This window comes from Pyrus communis, chromosome 1, assembly GCF_963583255.1.
Source record: "Pyrus communis chromosome 1, drPyrComm1.1, whole genome shotgun sequence".
NCBI classification, from domain to species: domain Eukaryota; kingdom Viridiplantae; phylum Streptophyta; class Magnoliopsida; order Rosales; family Rosaceae; genus Pyrus; species Pyrus communis.
Genome location: NC_084803.1, coordinates 37,203,329 through 37,219,918, shown reverse-complemented (window position 1 = coordinate 37,219,918; position 16,590 = coordinate 37,203,329). Strand labels below are relative to the sequence as shown.

Here is a 16,590-nt window from a genome sequence, read left to right as displayed (position 1 = left end):
GTCAGCTCTTAAAGGACAAATGGATGGAAAATGTAACAGATGTATTATATTGAAATAAAATAGTACTTGAGGTATGAAAGTGAAATGTTTTAAAGATGTTGTAAGGAATTGAAATCAACCACAAACCTAAGGTGGTAAAGTGTAATTTACCCAATTAAAAAACATGGCCAATCCATAAACAAAATGTGATTAATAATGGGAATTGTTATTGGCACTCCAAAAATCTCATTCTACACTCCAAACTTTCTATATTTGGAAAGAAAAATACACTTGTGAGGAGTGTAGAATGAGATTTTTGGAGTGCCAATAACACTTCCCTTAATAATGACATCTCTTTCATTTCGTTGCTACCATGTCAAAAGTATTAGTCCATTGCCTAATCATGTTGAAAATCAAGGGCACCTAGTAATGAGAAAATATTGCTTAATGTTCACAACATTTTCAACTGATTTCCTTCAAAGTCTAAGGTTTACAGGGAGAATTAACAGAGTTAGAGTGATATAACAAGTTAATCATGAACTTAACAGAGTAATGAGGTGTTGAAATGCCCAAAATAACCCTAAACTTAAGTCATGAATTATTTTGGATTGAAAACTTAATGCAATTAGGATGAGCTGACAAATTAATGATTTCAAAAAGTTGATATGACAAATCGCTTAAAATCTCGGTTCATACAACAAAAAAAAAAAGTGTATAAATTCATTTGACATTTCAAAACAATTTCATAAATATATAAATATCGGTTTGGTTCAAAATGAACTGAAAGATTAAGACTTTCTATACTGAGTTTGAAACTGAATCGGTCAGTTTGGGATAAAAATCGAAAAGTCGGGTCGTTTTGAATTGGGTTAGGTTGGTTTTGAAATTTTGGGTAAAAACCTCCGCCTCGTAACCAATTGACAACGGTTAGGATTAAGAACCTCCGCCTCGTAACCAATTGACAACGGTTACCTTTGTTATTTGAGAATTGCAAGTAATCAACCTACAGGCTCTACTCTCCTGCACAATAAAGGACCCAGAAAAATGATTGTTAACTAAATCTTCACTTGTGAATAAAAATGTTCATGAGAGAATTTCCGATCAACCCTTTACTTAAGGCTACAACTAGAGGCGGCGTTGAGGGGGAGCGAAAGGTGCAATTGCACAGGATCCCTAAAAATTTTTTGTATCTTATATTTATATGTAATCAGACACTTTATGCAAAGAGATCCCCATTTTTTGAAAAAAATAGGGATTAGGTGTGGGGCCCACTCCACATCGAATTTCAACGATCCGAACGTCTATTTTGTTAGTTTCGATTCATAGATCATCCTTCCAAAAATTTAAGTAAATCCGAAACCACTTGCCTATTTAATTATCAAGATCAAATTTCATTGTTTCTTATATAACGAAGTATTCGTTCATTTCTTTGAACCTAATTAGATGTCTTAAATATTTCCAATTTGGCTAATATTTTGTAAGGATGATCTATGAGGTACAACTTGAAAAATAGATGGTTCGGATCGTTAAAGTTAGTTGTGGTGTGGACCCCACAACTAATGCCCATTTTTATAAAAAAAATGGGGATCATAAAAATGGGGATCCTTTCTCTTAAAGGCTTCCTATATGTAATAATGTTATATATATTAAAAAAAAAACTTTTATTAGCACTTTAAAATCTTATAGTGCACTGCCACTTAGTACTACGATCTAATGATATTCCTCTTTACTTATAAATGAGAGGTCTTGTGTTTGATTCTCGTCAAAGGCGAATTTGAACCACATTATTGCTAGCCCATTGTGAGACTAAGATCACCCCTCCTCCTCGTTTGTTCAAAAAAAAAAAAAAAAAAAAAATCTTATAGTGCATTTTTCACTTAGTACTACAGTCTAGTGATATTCCTTTTCATTAGTAAGTGAGAGATCTTAAGTTCGATTCTCGCCAAAGATGAATTTAAACCACATTATTGCTAGCCCATTGTGAGGTTTAGCCAGCTCCCCCACTCCCTTAGTGTAAATAATATCGTTTGTTCAAAAAAAAAAAAAATATTCTGATAGTGCACCTTTATTAAGTGTGAATTTTCCTTCTAAAAAGCCTATCTTTAAAATGGGTCATTTCATAAATTTTGCACAGAACTTTCCGAAATCTCAGAGACGGCCTTGGCTACAACATACCACTAAACGTAACACCAGCCCATTCTCCAGTGAAGTTCTTCAAAAGAGGACTAAAACAAATTTGAGATGGCAAACTGCTCCATGATATCTGACAAGAAAAATACACTGCTCCATGATGATTTAAAGAAAATCAACACACACCATAACGGAGAAAGACCAATAACAACCTATAAGAAAATGACATGAGTTTTTCAACTTGTCATTGATATTTGTTTACTATATCATTGATATGTTCGCAATTAACGATATACCAATAAACACAACTGATACGACATTAATTATGTCAGTCTTGTTTGTACCATACTTGACCAATCCCAAAACTACTAAACACCGGTCAACATCATACTGTCAAGGACCCACAAGACTTTTCCTCTAACTAGGAGGCCAATCACAACGCGACACGTATCGGTAATCAGAGGCCAATCACAGCACAACACATGTCGATATCAGAGACCAATCATAACACGACACGTGTCAATGTCACAACAAAACTAGAAACTCTCTTCTATAAAAGAGGATCATTCTCCCACAATAATCCCTAATGTCATTTGTACTAAACTATTCACTATAACTCACTAAAGGAGAGCTTGAACCTATGTATTTGTGTAAACCCTTCACAACTAATGAGAACTCCTCTACTCCATGGACGTAGCCAATCTGGGTGAACCACGTACATTTTGTGTTGTTTGCCTCCCTGTCTCTATCCATTTACATACTTATCCACACTAATGACCAGAGTAATCTAGCGAAGGTCACAAACTTCACACTTTCTGTTGTACCAAAGTCCTCGCCGATTTTGTGCATTAACATCTGGCGCCGTTTGTGGGAATCGCACTTATTCCTACTCTCTCTAGCTTTGTCAAGCTGGTTTCCACCATTCGCATACTTTTTTTCGACCAGGCACCCTTCTCCAACATGGGGAGTGAAGGGAGCCACAGCACGCAGAACGACACCCCCTCACACTTAGTGCAAAGCAACGAAAGAGGTTTGCTCTTCAGGCTAAAGTCGATGAGCTAGAGGCTCAGAACAACAAGATAGCAATAAAGAATGAGATCCTCCAAAAGCAGTATGAGAAGCTCTTCGGAATGCTCCATGAAGCTAGGCATACTCAAACACATGAACTCATCGTCCCCGGGGAAGTCAACCACCACCTGGGTGCCCCCCAACACGGGGGATCACCTGTCTTCAACATGGATATCCCTAATGGGGAGCGAGTTACTCATCAAGGTGTTGATCAACATGAGACCTCTCTCGACCCAGCTGCTTCGACCCGAAGCAGGAGAACTGGAGGAAGACACCTTCTTGCAGAAAGAGTGGAAGGATCAAAAGCCGTTTATCGTGACTGTCGGGACTTCTTGAGGCAACGTTGAGAGAACCCCATCTATATAAGCTCGAAAGTCAATGATCCAAAGGTTTCTGAAAGGTTCGGTCCTCTCCCATGCCCCAAGCCAATTACCAATCTAGGGAATGAGCGACATGTCCTAGAGGAATATGAAGGTACAGGAGACTCAGGGGCGTTTCAATAGGCTCGCCCTGGAAGTTAGTACGGTGAGTCCAAAGAAAAATCTCATGCCCTTGACCTAGGTTTCCTACTTCCAAGAGGAGATGGAGACTTATGGAAGAAAGATCCAGCAGTACGTGACTCCACTCAGGACCCATTTGTCCTACAACTCCTTGAGGAAGTAAACAAGTTGAAGGCCGAAATACCTGACTGGAACCAACCTAGGCCTGGCCTTCTTACAAGGAGGATCCTCGACACCCCCTCCAAGCAAAGACAAAGCAGAACCTTGGCTTACAACTCTACACTGGAAGGGAGAACCCGATTGAACACCTTAACCTCTTTGAGTCCACCTGGCATACCGGATGCACACTAATGAAAAACGATGTCTTCTCTTCCCCTCTACCCTATCTGGCGGAGCTCTGAATTGGTATTGTCGTCTTCCACCTGAGACAGTAAACTCATTTGAGGAACTGAGGAAACTATTTGTCTCTCAACATATCTTCCAGACAGATCGCTTGCATTCCGCAGATGACTTGTACATTATTCGCCAGAAGCCAAATGAGTCACTACGAAAGTATGCCGGCCGCTTCAGCCATGAGTATTCTCGCTGCGCTGAAGCAGATGACAAGACCGTCCTTAAAGCCTTCACGGTAGGCTTACGCGATTGTTTCTTCAAGTACATGATCAATGCTAACACTTGGAAGACTTACTCTGAGGTAATGTCACATGCTTATAACCATGCTTTCGTCGAGACAATGACATATCAAGGGAAACCCCCTACAACCATCCCTTATCAGCAAATGGGGAGTGGAAGCCAAATCCAGCCGAATGAGAAGACCTCAACCTTCCAAACAGCAGTGACGCTTCCCCCTGCCTTACCTAATACCTCGCCAAGTCAACAGGCGTATCATTCTCAGAGCAAGAGGAAAAACTTTCATCCTCACTAGTCTCATTTTAGTAAGAAGAGTAAGAGGCACTATCGCGATAACCAAAGGTATCACCACGATAATACCCGCCCCCAGACGGTCAATGTAGTGGGCCAAACACGTGTCAAGAATGGTCCTACCTCGAGGTATGAGACATACACACCTTTGAACGCCACATGCACGACCATTTACCCCAGTATAGTTCACTTGATACCAAAGCCAAAGCCGAGGGAGCCAGATTTCAAGTCCATGAAGAACACATACATGTTTTGTGGTTACCACGAGTATAATGGCTATGACGGCGAGAAATGTATCACCCTCCGTGATCATATTGAAGCTTTAGCACATGAAGAAAAAATTGACCAGTTCCTTCTTCACCCTCCAAGGGATAACCGCAACCAACGCCAAGTGAATGTGATATATTCCATAAGCGGTGGCACACCCATATCTGAATCTTCCAACAGAGCCATGAAAAACAATGAACGAACGTTGAAGCCTGGCCACCAAGTGTTTCACGTGGAAGACATCAGGGGAGGCAAGTATCAAAAGCTTAACTAGGATCCAATATGTTTCTACCCTGAGGAAGAAAGAGGTATCATCTATCCTCACATCGACTTACTGATTATGGAGGCTCACATAGCCAACTTTGATGTACGACGAATCTTGGTAGACACGGGGGTGTCGGTCAATATCATGTTTGCTGAAGCTTTCAAAACACTTAATGTAGCTGAACACTTGCTCGATCACTCGGTTTCTCCTCTGATAAGCTTTTTTGATGATGCCGTGCAACCTTTAGGGAGCGTACATTTACCCTTCACCATCGGTACAGGCCCGTACACAACCACCATCACCACTAACTTCTTGGTGGTTGACTGCCCAACGACATACAATGTCATCTTTGGGCGCACAGGCATTAATAATCTCAAGTCCATGGTATCCACACATATGTTGTTGATGAAATTTCCAACCCTCTATGACAATGGTTACATCAAAGGACATCAACTTAGTGCACGGTCATGTTACAACACTTCAATCAAGCAACAACACTTGCATGTACCCAAAGAAACATTTTCTATACATGACGAAGTTATCAAGACCAGCTCGGACAAAGCCAACTTGAATATTCACGGTGGTAACAATCAACCTGACGATCCTCGAGATGACTCTTTCACCCAGCAAGCATAACCTGCTGAAGAGTTGGAGAAGGTCTCTATCTCAAAAGATTATCCAGATCGCATAGTGAAGATTGACACCACTTTTTCATCACCCATTCGGTTGACATTGATTTATTTTTTGCAAGAGAACACTGAAGTCTTCGTCTGGTCATACGAGGACATGCCAAGCATCTCTCCCGATATCATCTGTCATCGCTTGAGTATTGATCCCAAGACCAAGCCGGTGAAACAGAAGCGAAGATCTTATGATGCTGAACGATATGAAGCAATGAAGGTAGAAGTTGAAAAACTCAAAAGCATAGGCTTCATCCGTGAAGTCAATTATCCAACGTGGGTAGCAAATGTGGTCTCCGACCAAGGAAAGTCTCTTGCTTCAAAAGATTTTGTGGAGAATGTGTGTCGACTACACCGACTTAAACAAAAGATGCCCGAATGATAGTTTTCCCCTTCCTCTCATTGATAGACTTGTAGACTCTACAGCAAGGTGTGAACTCTTGAGCTTCATGGATGCTTACTCAGGGTACAATCAAATCCTCATGAACACTTCGGACCAAGAACCCACGGCCTTCACCACTGATAGAGGACTATATTGCTATAAAGTCATGCCATTCGGCCTAAAGAATGCATGGACGACTTATCAAAGATTAGTCAATTCAATGTTCGCTGAACAGATTGGGAAAAACATGGAAGTTTATGTTGATGATATGTTAGTCAAAAGCAAACATGCTGACCAACATATTGCCAACTTGTCTGAAACCTTCTTCATCCTGAAGAAGTATCAAATGAGGTTGAACCCCAACAAATGTGCTTTTGGTGTGGGCTATGAAAAATTCTTGGGCTTCATGATTAGCCAACAAGGCATTGAAGCTAACCCTGAGAAGATCAAAGCAATCATGGACATGAAAGAACTAGTAACCTCAAAAGACATCCAGAACCTTACTGGCAAGGTGGCAGCCTTGATCAGGTTCATCTCTAAGGTCACAGACAAATGCGCTCATTTTTTCAAAGCACTTAAGGGAAGTAAGAAGTACATTATGTGGACTGATGAATGTGCCGAAACATTTAAGAACCTCAAGGAATACATGAGTAAAGCCCATCTGCTTTCCAAACCTGAAGTTGGCAACACTCTAATTGTCTATCTATCTGTCTCAGCTTCAGCAGTTAGTTTCGTCCTCATTCGTAGGGATGGTAGTATCGAACGGCCTGTCTACTACGCTAGCAAGGCTTTACAAGATGCGGAGACACGATACTCCAACATTGAGAAATTAGCTCTAGCATTAGTTATGTCTGCTCGGAAACTTCGCCCCTACTTCCAAGCACAGTCCATCATCATGCTTACCAAGTACCTCTTTCGACAAATACTTCAGAGTCATGACACTTCGGGGTGAATGATCAAATGGGCCACAGCATTGGGAGAGTTTGACATCTCCTACCACCCAAAGCTAGCTGAAAAGGGCCAAGCAGTTGCAGATTTCATTATCGAATTCACTTATTCCGTTGACATTTCTCCTACACCTGAGGCAGCGGCTTCATCACCCCTGGAAATCCGGAAGGTAGAACCAACACTCCTAGTATGGACTCTATATGTTGATGGATCATCCAACCAACAGGGTTGTGGAGCAGGACTAATCCTGACTACCCCTGACAAAGTGGCAATGAAGTATGTTCTTCGCTTCAAATTCAAGGTGTCAAACAATGAAGCCGAGTATGAGGCCCTTTTAGCAGGCTTACGTTTGGCCAAACACCTTGGAGTTAAACAAATTGATATCTTCAGTGATTCCCAATTGGTGGTTAACCAGGTGACGAACAACTTTGACGCTAAGGATAACTCCATGGTAGCGTATTTTGCGCAAACGCAGCTTTTGCTCAAGCATTTCCACTACCAAATCACCCAAGTCCCTCGAGCGGCAAACAGTCATGCAGACACTTTGGCTCGCCTCGCCTCAGCAGTGGAAGACAAGATTGGGAGAAAAATTCATGTCGACTTGTTGGCAACACCAAGCACCATGGTCACAGAAGTGTGCAACTTGCAACATGGGGATAGCTGGATCACCCCAATTTATAAATTCCTTGTTCATGGCACTCTCCTAAATGATAAAGTCCAAGCTAAACAGATTCGATACAAGTCTACCTGCTACCTGATCATTAATGACCAACTCTACAAGCGAGGTTTTAACCTACCATACTTATGGTGCCTCACACTTGCGGAAGCGGAAATTGTCTTTCGAGAAATACATGAAGGAGTCTGCGGAGATCATGCGGGATCTCGATCCCTATCACACAAGGCTTTTCACGAAAGATATTACTGGCCAACACTCTACTAAGATGCCATCAGAATATCCCGCTCATGTGATAAGTGTCAATGCTACGCAACTATTCACCACTCCCCTCCCGAGCCTCTTACTCCTATGATTAGCCCTTGGCCCTTCGCCCAATGGGGACTTGATTTGATCGGCCCAATGCCTGTAGGAAAGGACAAGGTCAGCTATGCAATCGTTGCAGTTGACTACTTCACAAAGTGGGCCGAAGTAGAACCTTTGGCAACCATTATTGAGGCAAAAATAGAAGACTTCGTATGGAAGAACATCCTTTGCAGATTTGGCATTCCTAATGCGATAGTCACGGACAATGGGCGACAGTTCGACAACAAGAAGTTCAGGATGTTTTGTTCTAAGTTCAACATCAACTTATGTTTTGCCTTTCCAGCTCATCCCCAATCTAACGGACAAGTTGAGGCCATCAACAAAATAATCAAGCGCACTTTGAAAACCAGCTTGGACAAGGCTAAAGGTTGTTGGCCAGAATTTGTACCACAAGTTCTTTGGTCATACCGCACTTCATATCAGACTTCAACAGAAGAAACTCCATTCTCTCACTTGCCTTTGGTACAGAGGCTGTTATCCCAATTGAGCTTGAGCAAGCAACGTTTCGAGTCTAAAACTACATGCAAAGTGAAAATGACAAACAACTCACCCTCAACTTGGATCTAGTCGAGGAACACAGAAATCAGGCTCACTTGAGGAATGTCGCCTACAAGCAGCGCATCTCTAACTACTATGACTCAAGAGTCAAACCTCGCTCTTTCAAAGTGGGGGACTGGGTATTGAAGAAAAGACTACTCTGCGACAGAGTCCCGAGTGAAGGCACGCTTAGCCTAAATTGGGATGGATCGTTTAAAGTTATTAGCATCAGTCGCCCTGGTTTTTACAAGCTCAGGAGCTCCGATGGCAAGACCCTTGGCCATCCATGGAACGCTGATCACTTGAAGTACTATTACAAGTAAACTCACACTGTACAAGTGTTGAGCTACGACCATTTGGCATCCTATGTAATGAAGGCCATTTGTCATCAATTCAATAAAAAAGTGATTTAGACAACTTGGTCCTAACTCCCTTAGATTCTTATCACTGAAACACTCAGGTTCAAAGCTTCAACACGAATGCTTACAACATGAAATAAAGTCTAAGTATATGTTAACATGACTTATATCCAAACAAGGGATCCCTTCATGCATAGCAAAACATTCATAAGCATCACTTATGTCAATCAACATAAACATCATACATTCCAACACATTCATACATAAACATCATACATTCCAACACATCTATACATAAGTCAACTGTGCTTTGAAAGGGTTCAACACACTTTGTGTCATTCGACACTTGCTACAATATGCCTCGACACCTTGCCCTTATTCTCACCAACCAAGTGATGAAATGTGAAGAAAGAACTCATCTTCATGCAACCAACGAGGTGATGAAATGTACAACATGTACTCTCCTTCATGCTACCAACCAGGTGATAAAATGTACAACCTGTACTTTAATATCATTTGACAACTTGCCACTCATGCCACCAACCAAGTGAAGAAGGAACTCATCTTCGTGCCACCAATCAGGTGATGAAATGTGATGAAAAGTGATAAAGGAACTCACATTCGTACCACTAACCAAGTGATGAAAGCAACTCACCATTCATTACACCAACCAGAAGACGAGTGGTACAACTTGTACATGTGAACTCCTAGTATTCACAAATAATAAAAAACCCTCAAGCTTTACAACTTAACTAGGGAAACACTTATGCCTAACAAGAGTTATAGTCACCAACAAAGTCTTATTGCAAGCCAACAACGGCTTCAATGCATGGTATACGAAGATCAAGCTCTTCAGCCCTCTTACATCTACTTCGACATTTCTCCTCTGTAACAATGCAAACACTACAACTCGTAGAAAGCTTCACACACTTTTCATCAAGACTGTTCGAAGCAAATTCAATTTATATGGTTCATCCAAACCTTCGACTACTACAAGGTGTGGCTTGCATCACAATCTCTTGCTCAACAGTGTGGAAGCAAAATTGGTATATGTTGTCTCTCCCACATTTTCAAATTTCTAATTTTCCCCCCCAAAAAAAAAAAAAAAAAAAAAATGGGAAATTCAACAACTTCAACAAATGTCAAAAGCCTCACACACTCTTGATCAAGATAGTATGAAGCAAAATCAATTTATGGTGCCAACAAAAGCTTCAACAAGTGAAGGGCAACAACAGGTCTCAGAAAGCTTCACAGACTCTTGATCAAGATAGTGTGAAGCAAAATCAATTTATGGTGCCAACAAAAGCTTCAACAAGTGAAGGGCAACAACAATTCTCAAAAAGCTTCACACACTCTTGATCAAGATAGTGTGAAGCAAAATCAATTTATGGTGCCAACAAAAGCTTCACCTACAAAGTTTCAACATCAAATAAAGCTTCATCAATGAAGAGCAACTACAATTCTCAAAAGCTTCACACACTCTTGATCAAGATAGTGTGATGCAAAATCAATTTATGGTGCCCAACAAAGCTTCAACACAAAAGCTTCACCTACAAAGTTTCAGCACAAGGGTTTCACCTACAAAGCTTCAATACAAAAGCTTCAACCACAAAACTTCAACACAAAAGCTTCAACACCAAATTTTCACCTACAAAGGTTCAACTCTCAACTACAAAGCTTCAACACAAAAGCTTCAACACCAAAACTTCACCTACAAAACTTCAACACAAAAGCTTCAACACCAAAGTTTCACTACAAAGGTTCAACTCTCAACTACAAAGCTTCAACACAAAAGCTTCAATACCAAAGTTTCACCTACAAAGGTTCAACTCTCAACTACAAAACTTCAACACCAAAGTTTCACCTACAAAGGTTCAACTATCAACTACAAAACTTCAACACCAAAGTTTCACTACAAAGGTTCAACTCTCAACTACAAAGCTTCAACACAAAAGCTTCACCTACAAAGCTTCAACACCAAAGTTCTAACACAAAAGTTTCAACACCAAAACTTCACCTACAAAGCTTCACAAAAGCTTCACCTACAAAGTTTCAACACAAAAGCTTCAACATCAAAGCTTCAACACAAAAGCTTAAACACCAAAACTTTAACATCAAAGATTCACCCATTAAAAATAAATAAATAAAAAAAAATAAAAAAAAAAATTTCGAAAATTCAAAAAAAAAAAAAAAAAAAAAAAAAGAGGCTAGGCCTCCCCTTCTTTGGGCCTAACAACTTTCATACCAAATATATATGAATAAGGAGTTTTAGGCAACTACTTAGAAAGGAAAATGGTGAAGTTTTGTTTGGAAAATTGCCTACTAGCAAGACACCTCCCTCATCAAGTCCCTCGACCGGAGACTTGGGGGACTCCTACCATATACTATTACACCTTGGTACTCAGAAATTTCACGACTACTCAGTGCCTTGGATTTTTCAAGTCCCCAACCGAGAAGTTTTCCTCACTCAAGAAATTAAGGGAGCACTACTTCAACCTACAGGGTCTACCCACGAAGTTTCAACATGCAAACTTCAACAAAATAAAAAATTCAAAGAACTTAATGAAGGATACCTTAGTGTATTTAACACAACACGTTGAATGAAGTAGAGCTTATTTATTGATATCTTCGATAAATTACAAATACGTGCATACACATGAATCAAAACAAACAAACAAACAGGAGGCCGCCTTCACAAAGGCTGCTCAGGAGAAGTCTCAAAACTCGGCAAAGTCCCAGAAATAGGAGGCACTTATCCGCACTAATGACCAGAGTAATCTAGCGAAGGTCACAAACTTCAGACTTTCTGTTGTACGAAAGTCCTTGCCGATTTTGTGTATCAACAAGTCTCATTTACACGGAAAACTATATGGAAATGGTTTACAATAAACACCGATGTCATCTGAACAGATTCATTGATTTAACGTTAAATCCAACATTGCATTGTTATGTGTATGATTTAAATACACGACATTGTATTGTATTGTTGGACGCTTGGACTAAGACGCTACTCCAACGGTAAACCATTTCCATATAAATAATTCACTTGACGACGACCCTTTTTTGAGAGTAGCGTCGTATCACTTATATGTTAATTTAACAGAATATATGCCGAGCGTATGACTTTGCAACTAAATCATAAGCTGGTGAATTACGTTGCAATATTTTAAAGATGATGCATGCGTTTGTAATTGCATCCAAATTTGAGTAGGCAAAATGTAATTTACCGTAATTATTTTTCCTTCCCTTCAAGGTCTCAAAGCATCACTTCCAGTATACACATACAACACACGACATGAATTAACTCTAAACAGCAGTGATGTAGTAACACAGTACAGTTTTAGTAAAAAAGACAAAAAGAATCAACTTCCGCGGTTCTTCACCCTTGAAACCATTCTACAGATCCAAGGCCGCAACTGAATGCTGTGACTTGATCCTTCTTTTCCTGAGGCGCTCGGCGATGATGAAGGCCAGCTCAAGAGATTGCGAGGCATTGAGCCTTGGGTCGCAGTGAGTGTGGTAGCGCGAGCTAAGGTCGTCAAATGTCACAGTGCGTGAACCTCCGATGCATTCTGTCACATTCTGGCCTGTCATCTCTAGATGAACACCACCTGGATGGCTTCCTTCTTGCTCGTGCACATCAAAGAACGCTCTCACCTCAGCCTGAACAAATAGCAAATAATAAAGTTCAGGTACAGGTAAACCATTCTTGTTATCAGAGATCTAATTCACAAAATTAAATAGACATACTGATATACGATGTCTCACCAGCCAACAAAAAAATGATTTATGAAAATCAATATCCAATCTCTCAAAGCAAAAAAAAAAAAAAAAAAAGAATAAAAAGGGATCGTGGAAAGCATTGTACAAAAAGGAAGACTTCTTTTGTTTCTTGCTAAGAAAATGAGTTCTTTGTGACGCAAAACGGGCTCCAAGTCGCTTTTGAAAACAATCGCTTACCTACCTAAACGGTCATTTAAAAATTTTTGCCAATATTTTCGCCCATTTTCTCTTCTTCCCCAACCCCGTAAACAAAAATAAAAAGTATAAAAACCTGAAGCTCAAATATGCTTTTCTAGTGCTTCCATTTCGACTGTACACCTAACTACTACACCTACACATTGCGCCATCAGACGAGTCAATTGCTAGGACATGATCATTAAGATGCCTATCTTTAAAGCTACAGAATTGCCACGAAGTGAGACAATAAAGCTGGCTGCCCCCACCCCAACAAACTTATAGAATTTTTCAACAATATGGACCATAGGACAACGAATTGAGTGCAAGTGTTGGTGGATGACAATCATCCATCAAGTAAAGAAGCCAATGGCAAATTGTGACAATTATCGTCACTCAGCGGGTTGTCATGATTCATGAAAACTTAGTTGAAAAGCCTGTTTAAAATATGGAAGTACCATGACTATAAGCATCTAATTAGACAAAACCAACAAACATGTGTGAACAATGTGCAAGCTCAATCAAATTTATTTTTGTTCTCATGGCTGGTAAGCTTTCCACAAAAACATTTATTTATTTACTAATTAGGTGCACTGAACCAACGTGTTTATCAATTACCACGACTAACCTACAACATAATCAATAAACCTAACAGTTGAATATAGCAAAAAGGAAAAAGACAAGAATCATACCCTTATGGCATCGAAAGGACGTGTTTTGAGACCACAAGGAGCCTTAATGGTGTTTCCATGCATTGGGTCACTAACCCATGTGACAATCTGCCCTGCCCTGCGGACTGCCCTAATAAGATGAGGAAGTTTCACCCTCATGTTCTCAGCTCCCATTCTTGTGATGATTGTTATCCTCCCAGCTTTATTCTGAGGATTCAAAATTTCAATGAGCTTAACAAGCTCGTTTGGATCCATCTTATCGCTGACCTGCATCACGAGAAGTGATCCTATATTAGTCTCCTCAGCAGTAATTAAATTCCATTAGAATGTCATATACAGTAATGTGCAAAATGTGTCAAAACCATATAGTATTCAAAGTGAATTTCGACTAAACATATGATCCATTTCAACTAAACATATGATCCATTTCAACTTAGCGTATTCTTACAAAGTTTAATCCAAATAAGACCCATTGTTCCATTTAAACATAGCAATATCTTTTTTTCCTTATTCTGAGCAAGAAAGAGAAAGATCTCAAGAAAAATTTCCAATAATCTGCATATGGCATTGGGTTTTTCAAAAATATGCTGTTGCATTCGTTTGTCCACTTAATAGGTAATTTGATTGAAATGGGACATATGCATCGTACGGGATGTGAGTTACCTTAATTCCAAGGGGATTGGCAACACCTCTAAGGAACTCAACATGAGCACCATCCAGTTGCCTGGTACGCTCACCAGCCCAAAGCATATGGGCAGAGCAATCATAGTAAAGGCCGGAAGTTGAATCCAACCTAGTAAGAGACTGCTCGTAAGGCAAGAGCAAGCACTCATGAGACGTCCAGAACTCGGTGGTTGTCATGATAGGGTGTTCAACTGTGAGCCCGGCAGCAGTCATGAATCCAAGGGCCTCATCCACCCGGGCAGCTAGCTCCCGATATCTGCCATGCCAAACATGTTATCGGGTGAAATTACTATAAAAGCTAACCGAAATAAAATATAAAGTTCGCTACACTTGAATTCATATCAATATGACATTTCAATATACTATGATTGCATTATTTGGAGGAACATATCAAACACCACCAGATCACGTGATATTAAGTATCGTTCACTGTCCACTCACGCACTAGATATTACTCATGTGGTCCCAAAATTGATTGGCGAAAAGACCATTAGATTCTGCATTTGCATGTGCATATCTTTGCGGAACAGATGATAACACAAAAGATACAAAAGGTTAAAAAGTCTTTTAACACATCTAAACGACGAATATACTGGAGTCTATGAAACTAACAAACAAACAGGCAAGGCAATGATAATGATTGAGGGCATATATGGCATAAACTTAATAACTCGTGAACGCCGACACAAAAACATCAAAATCTAACTAAATTTATTTACGTTAAGTAATTAAGCCCTTTGCTTGCTCATGCCGCATGATTCTAATTAAATTTATCACTAATCTAAATTCTAAAATGGTAAAAGTGAGGAAATATACCTATCACCCTGCTCGCTGTGCTCTGTGAAATCCAAGTTCCACTGTGTGACCCTCTGCATAGCTGCGTAACCTCCGGTGGCGAACGCCCTCAGAAGGTTTAGAGTAGCAGCGGATTGGCAATAGGCTCTGATCAGTCTCTGTGGGTCTGGAGTCCTCGACTGTAAATCAAAGGCGTCTCCATTCACATTGTCTCCTCTGTAACTAGGCAGCTTCACACCATTCTTCTCCTCGAAAGAATCCGATCTGGGTTTCGCAAACTGACCCGCCATTCTTCCTACCTAAACAAACAACCACGACCCAGTTTCACAATCCATTCAACTCCCAAAATTACACACAAATTACTAAAATTTCAAGCAAAAACAACGAACCCAGATTGAAAATACACTTCAATTCCAAACATGCTCACAAATAACTGAACTTTCATTGAAACAACAAAGAACCAGAGAAATTTCGTATAATATAGAGGGAAAAACTGTTACCTTGACGACGGGCATTTGGCCTCCGAACATCAAAACGACACCCATTTGGAGGAGAATTCTGAAGGTGTCACGAATGTTATTGGCATTGAACTCCTTGAAACTCTCAGCGCAGTCCCCACCTTGAAGAAGAAACGCCTTTCCCATAGCAGCCTCTCCGATACGCTCCTCCAGGCTCCTCGCCTCACCGGCGAACACAATAGGCGGGAACGAATCAAGGGTCCGGAGAACCGACTGGAGATCTTCCTGATTCGGGTACTCCGGCAATTGCAACGCCTTCTTAGATTTCCATGTCTCCACGCTCCATTTCGCCGGAACCGCATTGTGGGTCGTCGCCGAAGAAGAAGGAGCCGCCGTCTGAGCAGCCTGCTGCTTCGGCGGCTTATCGGAGACAACTGGGTTCTTGGCTGGCTCTGCGGCATGGACGGCGACAATTGGCCGGACGGACTTGATGGGCAGAGAGGGTTGGTGAGTTCTGGAAGAAGGTAAGAGAGACTGGCCTTGAAGGAAGGCAGATTTGGTGGGAATCAGAGAGCTGCTGCTTGTGAGCGCCATTTTTGTTAGATTTTCCGAAGATCTTTTTCTTTCTTTTTTGTTGGTATGAAGGTACAATGAGATTGCGGGGAGAAATCTCGGAGGGTACCTGAGGAAGGGAAGGGAGAGAGAATGGGAGGGTTTTATAAGAAAACAGGGTGTCTTTGCAGGCAGAGTTGTTCCGGCGTTTTGAGGGTTGTTGAAGGGTATTTTTGGAATTATATGTCTCAACAATTTTGGGAAGAAGTCAATTGCTTGATATTTTTGCACACTATTTTTATTAATTTAATGGGGGTGCGTAGGTGGTCCTTTTTTTCATATATTTTAAATTTTTATGATCCGGCAAAAAAGAAAAGTAGGTAACAACTAACATGCAT

At 40.6% G+C, this 16,590-nt stretch overlaps 2 protein-coding genes across 2 annotated transcripts; one reads left to right on the top strand and one right to left on the bottom strand.

Moving 5' to 3' along the window:
- The first annotated feature begins 7,144 nt into the window (after positions 1-7,144).
- Positions 7,145-8,080, top strand: LOC137726983 (uncharacterized). Its single transcript, XM_068465935.1, has one exon. The coding sequence runs from the start codon at positions 7,145-7,147 to the stop codon at positions 8,078-8,080; it is 936 nt and encodes a 311-aa protein (XP_068322036.1).
- A 4,209-nt stretch (positions 8,081-12,289) lies between these two features.
- On the bottom strand, positions 12,290-16,362 carry LOC137749005 (phospho-2-dehydro-3-deoxyheptonate aldolase 1, chloroplastic-like). Its single transcript, XM_068489188.1, has 5 exons — positions 15,683-16,362; positions 15,204-15,481; positions 14,367-14,643; positions 13,725-13,970; positions 12,290-12,738 (listed from the first exon to the last, which is right to left on the bottom strand). Exons 1-5 carry the CDS (start codon positions 16,232-16,234, stop codon positions 12,472-12,474), a joined length of 1,620 nt encoding a protein of 539 aa, XP_068345289.1. The 5' UTR covers positions 16,235-16,362; the 3' UTR covers positions 12,290-12,471.
- Positions 16,363-16,590: the final 228 nt, after the last annotated feature.

Coding starts and splice junctions, on each gene's coding strand:
- LOC137726983 (XM_068465935.1), top strand. CDS start 7,145: ATGATCAAATGGGCCACAGCATTGGGAGAGTTTGACATCTCCTACCAC.
- LOC137749005 (XM_068489188.1), bottom strand. CDS start 16,234: ATGGCGCTCACAAGCAGCAGCTCTCTGATTCCCACCAAATCTGCCTTC. Junction 15,482..15,682: donor GCCAAATGCCCGTCGTCAAG/GTAACAGTTTTT, acceptor TTGTTTGTTTAG/GTAGGAAGAATGGCGGGTCA. Junction 12,739..13,724: donor GTCCTTTCGATGCCATAAGG/GTATGATTCTTG, acceptor CTATTTGTTCAG/GCTGAGGTGAGAGCGTTCTT.